Here is a 12,350-nt window from a genome sequence, read left to right as displayed (position 1 = left end):
TCACTACAGGGGCATCCTCTCCAATACTAATCTCTCAATTGACATCACTGGAGCGGATTACCTGGTTATTATTTTGTTATTAGTGGTGGGATCTGCTCTGTGGAAATTGCCTGCTGTGTTTCCCAACATTTTAACAGTGACCAGACTTCGGAAATACTCATTTGGCTTTAAATCACTTTGGGAAATGCTGAGGTGGTGAAAGATGCTGGACTCTTTCTCCTGATACCATGTGAGTAATGTTGGACTCAGAGTGCACTGCTCGTACATGCAGCAGTGAGTTAAATAAAACAGCAGCAGATCCAACGTGAATCAAAAGTGAAGAAATGGTTTAAAACTACCAGTGATTAAATTGCGGTCAATCTAGAACGACTAGTCATAAAAGACACTATTAAACACTTGACCATAAAATGTCTTTGGTATCTGCGTTGCTTCCAGTAAAGTTCTTACTTCTAGTCTGGGATTTTGTGCTTCCGTTTGTATCAGGCATGTATGGCGGAGGGAATGCAAAATCTCACGAGAGGCCCAAAACGTGTTATACATCGGCGGGAGGTCCCGTCACGAGTATCCACCCCCCCCCCCCCCCCCCCCCCCACCTCCAGTGACGTAATGGGATCCCGATTAGAATAAATTTCAATCAGGACTCAATGCTTATAATCCCTATTCCCCCGTTCTACAAGCCATTCATGTTGGTAAGAGGGCACACCAACATGAGTTATGACTAGTCTCCCATGGTGGGCACAGTGGGCATAATTGCGCGACTAGGTTGTCTCCAGGCATGTCAATTGATTACAGCTGAACGGTCTCAGCTGCAACAGAGGAATGGTCACTGACATGTATTTTCATTAGCCTTTCCCTTGTCAACATCCCATCTCCAGAACCACCCCCCTTCCCCCAGATTTGAGTGGAACAGTCAGTTAGTGATGACTGCCCACCCCACCAACCGCATTGCCTCAGGCTTTCCTTCCCTCTGTAAGGCCTGACCAAGAGGTCTATGGCCCAGCAGCTGAAGGTAACCTCAGGAACAGTGCTTTTTGCACTACACAGTCTTCCCCCGGTCTCCTGATTCAACCTCGCGGTCTCCCCTGAATCAACCTGTTAACCTCCCCCAAAACAGCTCCACCCGGTCTCCCCTGAGTCAAGCATCTAATCTGCCCTGATTCAATCTCGCGGTCTCCCCTCAATCAACCCACCCAATTTCCCTTGACTAGGTCTCCGGTAGTCTGGAGTCCTTCCCCCAGTACACACAACTAGTTCCCAAGGAGCCTGGAACCATCCCACTCATAATGTCTGACTGGGCCACGGGTAGCCTGGAGTCTTCCCCCGGTACTCTCTGACTAGGCCCCCACTTCACCCGGTACCCTGGTGTCTTCCTCCTGGTACTCTCCGACTGGCCCCCGCTACCCTTCCAGTGTTACCCAGGTCTCCCTTGAGTCATGCCTGGTCACCCAGAGTCAATCGCTGGTCGCCCTCAATCAGATCTGGTACCCCCAAGACAAAGGCTGATCGCGTCCAGTCAGAGCCGGTACCCCCGCGTCACCCCCCTGAATGTGTAGCTGAGCCCCTCCTGGTGCTAATGGAGGCAGAAAATCCCAGCCCAAATGTTATAAAGCAGAGAAAGAGAAATAAGCAGAAGTAGTAGCAATGATTATGGTAGCTATTGGAGAAAAAGGCATATACTCAACCATGCAGTTGTTAATGCAATATTTTCTGTTATTCTATGAAAAAATAAACTGAACAGTTTTTAAACAATAAATTAGTAGTAAAAGTAAATATCAAGCTGTGCACAACGTGTTAAAATATTTGTGTAGATTAACTATCCCATTTGTAACTCAGAATATTCCATGTTGACATCTTGAATCCAAAGCTTGTCATCATTGTAGATAAATACCAGTGCCTTCCACATAAATGATGTGGAGATGCCGGCATTGGACTGGGGTGAGCACAGTAAGAAGTCTTCCAACACCAGGTTAAAGTCCAACAGGTTTGTTTCAAACACTAGCTTTCGGAGCACTGCTCCTTCCTCAGGTGAATCCAACAAGATGATCAATTGATTCACCTGAGGAAGGAGCAGTGCTCCGAAAGCTAGTGTTTGAAACAAACATGTTGGACTTCCACATAAATGATCTTTCACTTTAAGCCCCGTTCTTATAAGTATGTGGATTTGTCATACCTTTTTTAATGCTGGTCTTCTCTGTATTGTTCATTGTCACAAATTATAAAATTCTGCACAGATAAAAAGAAACCGTTTGTGGATTTGAAAATGTACACACAATACCATGTGTAATATGAAAAACATAAAAATATAAAATTTTTGGAATCTGTAATTCAGTAAATTCTTTATTTGATGTCAGAATTTACACAAGAATGAATCTGTAATGTGCTGCCTTCCGATGAAACATTTGACCAGGTTTTACTGACAAAAGGCATTTAAACAGTGCACACCATACTGCATGCACAAATTGGCCAGCAGATTGCGTCGATGAAGAGATACCCAATAAACTGCGGTTCTCACACGTTGCTGGCCAGTATGCAACTCTCCATCCTGACCTTTGCAAAAATGGCAAACTCTGCTTGACCTCTCCATGACTTTCACAAAGCTGCTGCACTTGCCACATTAATTTCACATTAAAGTCACCACACAAATTAAATCCTAGTATTTAGCAGTTTATGTATCCTTTTAATAATGTGACAATTGTTAGTAACTGTCAGTCAACCTGTCTTTAAAGTTGTGAATTACTCTAGATTTTTAAAATGCCAAATTTAAATGTTTCTATTTTCTTCCTACTTTTTCTTTCTTCATGATGTGGAATGCCAGCGTTGGATGGGGGACTGGGATGGGCACAGTAAGAAGTCTTACAACACCAGTTTAATCAATCAATTGATTCACCTGAGGAAGGAGTTGCACTCCGAAAGCTAGTGATTTGAAGCAAACCTGTTGGACTTTAAACTAATGTAGTAAGACGTCTTACTGTTTCTTTTTTCACCCACTTTAATTTATCCTCCTTCTTGCTCCTTGTTGGGGTTTGTTCAATAGGTCTCATGTAGAGGTTCAGAGGTTTGTAAGGTTGAACAGTAGTGTTTATTAGTTAACACATAACTATAAACACATATACAAAGTATAGCCCAGATTAGGAGCTAACTTCATGTTGACTTCTACTTGAGTCTCTGTGGTAATCCACCACTGTATATATATGTGTGTGCCTCTATTAGGGGATGTACAATAGTACCTGCTATTACAGGTTTGTCGGTAAGCCACTGCCGGCTAGCTCCGCCCACGGGAACAGTATAAATATCCATGAGATCTCCTGAGCAGCCATTTTACAGCTGCAGTTGAGGGAATAACATCTCACGGCAATAAAGCCTCTTTTGTACCATTTCGTGTTTCTGTGTGCAATTGTTAGCGCATCAGTCTCTCCATACAACTCTATTTTCAGTCTACTGCCTTGTGTCTCTATATGTGGGTGGTACTATTCTCCAGTCCCACATTAACCCTTTCCCTGCTGAAAATCCTTATACTACACCACCAACAGTCCCAAGATGTGCGGGTTAAATGGATTGGCCATGTTAAATTGCCCCTTAGTGTCCAACGATATACAGGTTAGGTGGATTGGGCATGATCAATGTGCGGGGCTGTTGGGATAGGGTGGGGGAGTGGGCCTAAGGTAAGGTGCTCCTTCAGGGTGTTGGTGCAGAATCGATGGGCCAAATGGCCTCCTTCTGCAGCGTAGGGATTCTATGAACAGGAGCATTGTGTTTATTGCTCTGTTTCTCTCTCACTCAGACACTAATTCAGGTTTTTCTTTACCTATTTCATGATTAAAATAATTTAAAATGTTTGAGGTTTTTACTCACAGACACCCTGTTATCACCATAATTTAGAAATGGTTCCCACAAAGTAGAAATGTTCACAGTTTAGACTCGGATTCTGGAGCTTCATTGAGTATATTTCTTGCTGTTCTCCACGTGACTGGTAAACTGGCAGCATGTGGACGGCAGTGTGACAGTGAGAAATGTGACACCCCTCGATCCCGGCCCTGGGTCACAGTCCTCGTGAAGTTTGCACATTCTCCCCGTGTCTGCGTGGGTCTCACCCCCACAGCCCAAAAGATGTGCTGGGTAGGTGAATTGGCCACGCTAAATAGCCCCTTAATTGTTAAAAAAAGAATCGGATACTCAAAATTTATTTTTAAAAAAGAAATGTGACCCCCAGGATATTATTCACATATTATTAGTTCCTAGCTCTCTACAAATAATATAACAATAGATGACAATGACAGTTGTATAGCATCTCATTTGACACTTTATCTGGGTCATTTATGTTCTGTGGCAGGGTGGAAACCTGATTAACGGGGTTCCGACATGACGTTGTGGGGAAGGTGGACATGGATTTAGGAGGCAACAACACAATCCAGCAACTTGGAAAGGAAAAGGGAGATTGGACTGAAAACAGTTCAAGAAGTTGGCTCCTCGCCACAATGGCAATTAGGGAAGGGCTATAAATGCCGGCCTTGCCTCAAATGCTGATATCCTGGGAATCAACAAAATGACTTTCATTCCACCAGCTGTCTGGTTGATTTTTTGTGAAGGCTGTAAGTTAAGTATAGACTGAAGGTAATTTGAATATTGGCCTGAGATTTATTTATTTAAATACAATTTGCCACTGCAAAATATCTGACCTAAAGATTCTGAAGTAGCCTGTTCTCGCCATTACATTGGCACAGATATCAGGAAAGGTTCAGCAATGCTAGACAGGGGAAGACATGTCCAGTCGACCCACATAACTGCATTGTCTCACAATAGATACACAACCACCCCACCCATAGGCCATGTGAGCTCCTTGAAGAGGTAAAAATAAGTCAAAAGTCTCCTCTAAAGAAGTGAAACTAGTCTGAGAGACGATTTGGGCCCCATGGGCACAATCCACCTGCCACGTTGCGCTCTTGCATTGCCAAGGTGTCCGGGTGGCATTGTCAAGCTGGCTGGAGCACTACCCAGGTGCCAAAGTGGCAGTGCCCAGGTGCCAGGCTGGCACAGCCAAGGGCCTGGAATGAGGGGACGATGCCTATGAAAGGAGGGTGGCGGAGGGGCTAGAAGGGTGGGGGTATGCAGGGCAGGTTAGTAGGGGCCTCTGGGAGGTTGAGGGTTAATGGGTGGGGTCCTGGAAAGGAGGGGATGCTGCAAAGAGGCTTGGAGGGGCCTGAAGAGGGGGACCCCCAGAGAGCCCCTAGATGGGTGTCCTCACTTGGGGGGGAGGAGGGTCGTGCCCAAGTGTTTGGGGGGGTGGCATTCCCATGGGTGGAGCACCCAGGGGGTCTCCCAGGCTATCAGAGACCCCTGGATGGTCAGGGACAGTGCAGGATGCCCTACCCTGGAACATGGGCACCTTGACACTGCCCAGCTGACACCTTGGCACTACCACCTTGGGGGAGCCACCAGGTTACTTCGAGATCAGGGCACCCTTTCAAAATGGCGGCTCTATCTCCGCGTTCAGCTCCCCAGTGCTAAATAAAATCTAAGGCCGCAATCTTCCAACCACACTACACCGGAAAAGCAAGTCGCCACGGTGCAGCATGGCCAGTGAAAGCTGGGAGACCCACTCCCGGGATCTACCCGGCCCGCAATGCCTCACGAGATTCACCGCAATCTCGCGAGACGCTGCAAGGGGAATCATTTTTTGGCTAAGCTGCATATTAGAAGGAGGCAGTAAGCCTCGCTCTAATGTGCAGATTCCCGAGGTACCTGAGGCTTTGGGATTCAATCCCTTCGCCTCTGGGATCTTTGGCTAGTGCTGTTTGGTACTGGTCTCCACAAACAGGGATCAAATATGACCACTTGTGCGGGGTCTCCCTGGGGATCGGAGGCCCCCAGCTGCATGCCCTTTGGGCAGTGTGGTGCACTGGCACTGCTGGTGCCACTGGGTACCCTTGCAGTGGCATCTGGGTGCCAGCCTGCCAAGATGCCCAAGTGGCACTGGCAGGGGGAGTGCCAGAGTGCCAGGTTGACAGTGCTAATCTGGTATTTTTTGCACACGTGCGATCAGCCCAGGGTTGCCCGGACTGGATGTTGTTGGGGGGGGGGAGATCTGGGATTTTTTTTGTGGGCCTTGGAGATCAGGACGCCATTTAAAAATGGCATGCAGGTGGGCAGCACAGCGGTGCAGTGGTTAGCACTGCAGCCTCACGGTGCCGAGGTCCCAGGTACCATCCCAGCTCTGGGTCACTGTCTGTGTGGAGTTTGCACATTTTCCCCGTGTTTCGCTCCCACAGCTCGGACGATGTGCAGGGTGGGTGGATTGGCCACGCTAAATTGCCACTTAATGGGAAAAATTAATTGGGTACTCCTAAATTTATATTTTTAAAAAATGACATGCAGATCACTCGCTACAACGTAGAGTTCCGGCGAGCAGAGCTCCCCACTGTAAAAATAGGCTATGTGTGGCCTCGGCCGCGGATTCCCCGTTCAGGGCGCTTATTCAAAACGGGTGCGAGTGCCGGGTAACACGTGGCTAAATGCCCTCGCTCGGGGACTTTATTCCCTTTTGGGAAGATCATGCCCTACGTATGGGCTAAACCAGTGAGAAACTCCCCAGGGCCCAAACAAATGACTAAATGTCATTGAATAGCGGTGGGAATATCGCCGGCAGAGCCGGCGGGAAACAGGCTGAGAAACCCGGCACAAATGAACTTCGAAATGTTTTGGCAGAACCGGGCCCCACGTCGTGGAATGCCTGCCACTTGTATCATTTCGAAGAGATGACCCCGGCTAAAAGCAGATTCAACTTTCATTTGAAGGAATGTAATGTTCCCCACAAGGACCAGCTGCCTGTTCCCCGTGGTCCACAAAATCTCTGGGGAAAGAACCACTTCCTGACATCTAACCAAGATGGAGGATTACATAATATTGGATTGTGACCTCTGGTCCTCCCCAAGCTATTTAGCTGAAAGAAACTCCAGACACCGTCGCAATTTATTTCCTCTGTAGTCTTATCAACTTTGATCAATCATCAATCTAAGACTAAGCTAAGCTTCTCTAAAGGAGAGTGACATAGCTTTTTGAACCAGGTTTAGTAATTAGGATGCTCAAACCGGGAATTCATCTGGGGGCATTGCTCTGTATCCATTCGAAAGCCTCATTATCAACCATTGTGTTGGAAATCAGAACTGGACACCGCATTCTAATTAAGGCCTAATTAATGCATTATAGAAAGGCAACATAAATAAAGTAATGGATGTTGAGATGTCTGCTTCTGTTGCACCAGGGGACCCATCAGACATCCTGATTCATCCACGTCTGTGGTAATTGCCCAGGAAGTTTAAACATCCGATGGGCTGATTTGCACGGTCCCAGGATCCTACGATAATGTCTCCGGCACTGAGCTCAGCGTCTGTGACTTGGACTAGATGCATGATACTTACCCCAAGACATATTGTTTAATTCTGGTGTAACTCAGTGATTAACATAACCCAAGTTCCCACTCTTCACACATAACCAGCCCCCCCCCCCCCCAACATACCGCTTTCCAACCCGACTAACCACCCTGACAACATTTCCCCACCCCACCAAAACACTGACAAACCCATCAGCCACTCATTCACTAACTCTACTGAAACCCTTAAGACATTTAACAATCTTACCTGAACATAACGGCTGATGTTGTAAAATGGAGCATGTTCACTCCACAGCTCCTCTTTGCCATTGCTCTCTGGAGGGCTGGACTTAGCCATTCCTGATCCAAGTGGGGCAGGAAGACCTGGTTGCAAGGACACCCGAAAGCTTGGGCTGCAGCTACCTTCGCAGTCAGCAGCCTTATCCCTAGCATCGGTGCTGACCAGAAGATCTGTATCAATAAGGTATGTCCTGTAGTAAATTATCCTGTGAATGCATTCTAGCATTCTACTCACTCTAGTAATTGCGTCATGACATTGTTCATGATCCTTTACAGATCTACCCACTAAAATACCCAAATCTCTTCCTTTCTCGTGACCTCATCAATAAATATATTATGATTGGAACCACAGAATTAGAGAAAATACCTTCACTCCATTACCACACCAGGTGTTTGATACTAACGAGGAAGGATATCCCTGGATAGGCACAGGACATTCAGCGATGGAAAGGATAACTGCCAGAAGTCAAGGTCCATGTTGGAACCAGTGACATAGGCAGGAAAAGCATTGAGTTTGTACAGGCTGAGTTCCAGGAGCTAGGAAAAAGATCAAGGAATAGGATCTCAAAGGTGGGAAGAGGCTTCTGTATACGGAATGTTCAGATGAATGAATGTCTGAAGAATTGGTACAGAAGGGAGGGCTTCAAATTCCTGGGACACTGTGACCATGTTTGGGCAGAGGGGGACTGTACTATTTAAATAGTTTGCACCTCAATCAATGGGACCAATCTTCACATGGGAAAATTAACTGTGGGGGAGAGGCACCAATATGCAGCAATGGAGGAAAGAGAAGATGAAAAAAGACAAGGAGAGAAAAACAGAAATACTACAAATTTTAGCAATAAGAGCAGGACTTAGAGGAAAAAGCATGGCCGACTGGCATGGTGCTGGAATGCCAGTACGTTAATGCAGGTACAAGCCACACAAGGGCCGGGATTCTCCCCTACCCGGCGGGGCGAGGGGTCCCGGCGTAATGGAGTGGCATCAACCACTCCAGCGTCGGGCCTCCCCAAAGGTGCGGAATTCTCCGCACCTTTAGAGGCCAAGCCCTCACATTGAGGGGCTAGGCCCGCGCGGAGTGGTTCCCGCTCCGCCGACCGGCGCGAACGGCCTTTGGCGCCCCGCCAGCTGGGGCCGAAAGGCCTTCGCCGGCCGGCGGAAGTCCGCGCATGCGCCGGTGCGTCAGCGGCTGTTGACGTCATCCCGGCGCATGCGCAGGGGAGGGGGTCTCTTCCGCCTCCGCCATGGTGAAGACCATGGCGAAGGCGGAAGATAAAGAGTGCCCCCATGGCACAGGCCCGCCTGACAATTGGTAGACCCCGATCGCGGGCCAGGCCCTCGTGGAGGCACCCCTCGGGGTCAGATCGCCCCGCGCGCCCCCCCCCCCCCCCCCCCCCCAGGACCCCGGAGCCCGCACGCGCCGCCAATCCTGCCGGCAACAGAGGTGTTCTGATTCCCGCCGGCGGGAGAGGCCTGTCAGCAGCGGGACTTCGGCCCATCGCGGGCCGGAGAATCACCGCGGGGGGCCTGCCGACCAGCGCGGCGCGATTCCCGCCCCCGCCGATTCCGCCAGTGGGTCGGAGAATTCCGCCCAAGGTAAATTAACTACAGGCATAATGTGCTGCATGTGAGTTACATTATAATGGCTGCAAAGGAGACCTGGTTTAAACATGCATAGGAACGGGAACTAAACATTACTGACTACAATATACTCAGAAGGATAGGGGGTGGAAAAATTGAAGAACCAGGAACCGGATCTGGCTTCCTGGCTGAGGGCAATTGCTGTGGAGCTGTGGAGATGCAGCTTGATTAAAGGGCTCAGATGATCTCAGGGTGGGCGGATCAGAAGGTTCACGCCAAAGGCACAATATTTTTCATGTGGAGAATGTTTTTTCAAAGTCCCTAAAAATTGCATTCCAGATCCTGCCTCTCGGGCCGACAGGAGTCGCACTGGATTGCTCGCTGAATGTGACACTTAGACAAATTTGGGAAAATTTTTTCCCAAAGGCTGGTCAACAAAACAGTAAATAAGGAGTGGCCAGCCTTCAAGGTGGAGATACTTTGGGTACAATACGAGAATATTCCCAGAAGGAGGAAAGATGGGATATCCAAAACTAGAGCTCCCTTGATGACAAAGAAAACTACGGCTAAAATTACAGGAAATGGAGGCTTATGAAAAATGTCACGTACAGAATATAGTTGAGATGTAAGCAGTATACAGAGTGTGAAGGGAAAATTAAAAAAGAATATCAGTATTACAAAGACAGGCTATGAGAAAAAGATAAGCGGGTAACATAAAAGGGACCCCAAGAATCCATCAACCATAAAAGGTCAAAGGCTAGTTAAAGGAATGATGGGCTGATGAAGGACAAAAGTGAAGGTCATCTTGTGAAGCCAAGGGCATGACTAAGGTCCTGAAGTAATTTACAACTGTCTTCACCAAAAGAGGATGGCGTTGATGCCCCGGTAGAGTAAGAGTGAGGCGAGATATTGAATAGAACAGGTAAGGCCAATTGGCCTGTTTCTATGCCGAATATCCTATGTAATCTACCATAATATCTCCTTATGTGGATCAGTGTCAGATTTTCTTCAGCATGGGAGAAGTGCTCTTTCAGAAGGTCAGTGCAGACTTGATGGACCGAATGGCCTCCTCCTGCACTGCAGGGATTCTATCATCTCATATTGATGGTTTCCAATTTCCCTCTTTCCCACAAGTGGAAACATCTTCTCTCTGCATCCACTGTAAACAGATCTTTTATAATTCCATTTGGGTCACCCCTCAGCCTTCTCTTTAAAAAAAAGAGGCCCAGTCTGTTCATCCTTTCCTGATATGTATATAACCACACATTTCCCGTATAATTCTTGTAAATCTTATTTGTACCTTTTAATAACATGGTTACGTGATTGATTTTTATGGCCCTCCCCTGCGGCAAGCATATTTTTTGGCGGGGGTGGTGGTGATATATAAAATATGAGGGATGGAAAGCCCATTAGCTCCCCCCCCTCCGCCCATTCCCCCAAAATATGGTAGATGAGTAGGTGCCAAAATCAACATCATGCCTGCCATCTTTAAAGATGTGCAGGTTAGGTGGATTGGACATGCTAAATTGTCCCTTGGTGTCCAAATATGTGTCAATTAGATGGGGTTATGGGGATGGGGCTTGGTGTGGGCATGGGTTTCGATAGGATGCTCTTTTGGGGGGTCAGACTTGATGGGCTAGTTGGGGCCTGTCCAAGAACGATGGGTTACACCTGAACTGGAGGGCCACCAATATCCTGGCTGGGAGATTTGCTAATATGGTTCGGGTGGGTTTAATCTAAAATGGCAGGGGGGCGGGAATCAGGCTAGTAAGCCAGCAAGTGCCGAGACTGGGGATGAGCATGGTACCAGGGCCAGGCTGACTAAGAGGAAGGGCAGGCTGGGGGAGGTCGGACTCAGTGGGCCTTCAGGTCTGGTGGGCATCTGCTTAAATGCACAGCACCTAACAGGTAAGACAGATGAACTTAGAGCCTTAATTCACGCACGGAACCTGGATGTAGCTGCGGTAACGGAGGCTTGGTTTAAAAAAAGAACAGGACTAGCAGCTAAATATTCTGGGATATCGCTGTTTTAGGCGAGACACAGGAGCGGGAGTTGCAATGCTGGTTAGAGAACATATTACATAGTCCAGCAAAGCTGGTCAGAGGGAGGAGACCATGGAAGAATCAAATATTGAGACACTGTGGGTAGAATTCAGAAGCAGGAAGGAGGCAGTCACTATGATGGGGGTGTACTACAGGTCTCCCAACAGCCCACAGGAAGTTGAAGAGCAGATATGTAAGCAGATTCTGGATAGATGTCGAAATAATAGGGTTGTTGTAGTGGGGGTCTTTAATTTTCCTCATGTTGACTGGAAATCCCTTAGGGCTAGGGGTCTGGATGGTGAGGAATTTGTTAAGTGTGTCCAGGAAGATATTTTGGAACAATATATGGATAGTCCGACTAGAAAGGGGGTTATACTGGACCTCGTACTAGGAACGAGCCCGGCCCAGATCATCATAGTTGCGGTGGGGGAACATGTGGCAAACAGTGACCACAATTCCGTAATCTTTCAGATACTCATAGAAAAGGACGAGTGTTGTCCTAGGGTTAAGGTGCTAAATTGGGGAAGAGAGCCGTTCGGTGAGCCCCGATTGCGGGCCAGGCAACTACGGAGGCCCCCCCCCCCCCCCAGGGGTCGGACCCCCTCCCCCCTCCACAGGTCGCCCCCGGACCCTTCAAAGCCGAGGTCCCAGCAGCTGAGAGGATGTTAGAATGGCGCCGGCGGGACTCGGCTTTTTGATGACGGCCGCTCGGTCCATCCAGGCCGGAGAATTGGCCCGCTGGCCCATGCTAACCCGAGTCGGAGAATCGGCGCATACCCAGACAGGCGCCACGCCTACCACGCCGGCGCGAATGGCGGCATTTCTCCGTACTGCAGAGAATTGCATTTTGATATCGGGGCGGCGTGGCGCGATTCGGGCGGCGCGGCACCGATTCTCCGACCCGGCGGGGGGTTGGAGAATTCCGCCCTTTATACATATATTATGAATAAGAGGGTAACTAGAGAAGGAGTTGATCCACTCAAGGACAAAGAAGGGAAATTATGTATAGAACCAGAGGAAGTAGGTGAGATCCTAAAAGAGTACTATGGATCGGTATTCA

At 48.2% G+C, this 12,350-nt stretch overlaps 1 protein-coding gene across 2 annotated transcripts in view; it reads right to left on the bottom strand.

The window, feature by feature from the left end:
• Positions 1-12,350, bottom strand: part of mettl21e (methyltransferase like 21e) — a 52,041-nt gene that overhangs the window by 33,545 nt on the left and 6,146 nt on the right. The window contains exons 2-3 of one of the 2 annotated variants that reach the window (XM_038819050.1): positions 7,635-7,837; positions 2,171-2,223 (exon numbers count right to left, since the gene is read on the bottom strand). In XM_038819050.1, coding sequence (XP_038674978.1) covers positions 2,171-2,204 — 34 coding nt within the window. In that variant the 5' untranslated portion in view covers positions 2,205-2,223; positions 7,635-7,837. The remainder of the gene's footprint in view (positions 1-2,170; positions 2,224-7,634; positions 7,838-12,350) is intronic. The other variant, XM_038819049.1, reaches the window with a different exon arrangement.

This window comes from Scyliorhinus canicula, chromosome 14 (assembly GCF_902713615.1).
Source record: "Scyliorhinus canicula chromosome 14, sScyCan1.1, whole genome shotgun sequence".
Lineage (NCBI taxonomy): Eukaryota > Metazoa > Chordata > Chondrichthyes > Carcharhiniformes > Scyliorhinidae > Scyliorhinus > Scyliorhinus canicula.
The sequence above is the reverse complement of the archived record's forward strand: the minus strand, read 5'-3'. Positions and strand labels throughout refer to the sequence as shown.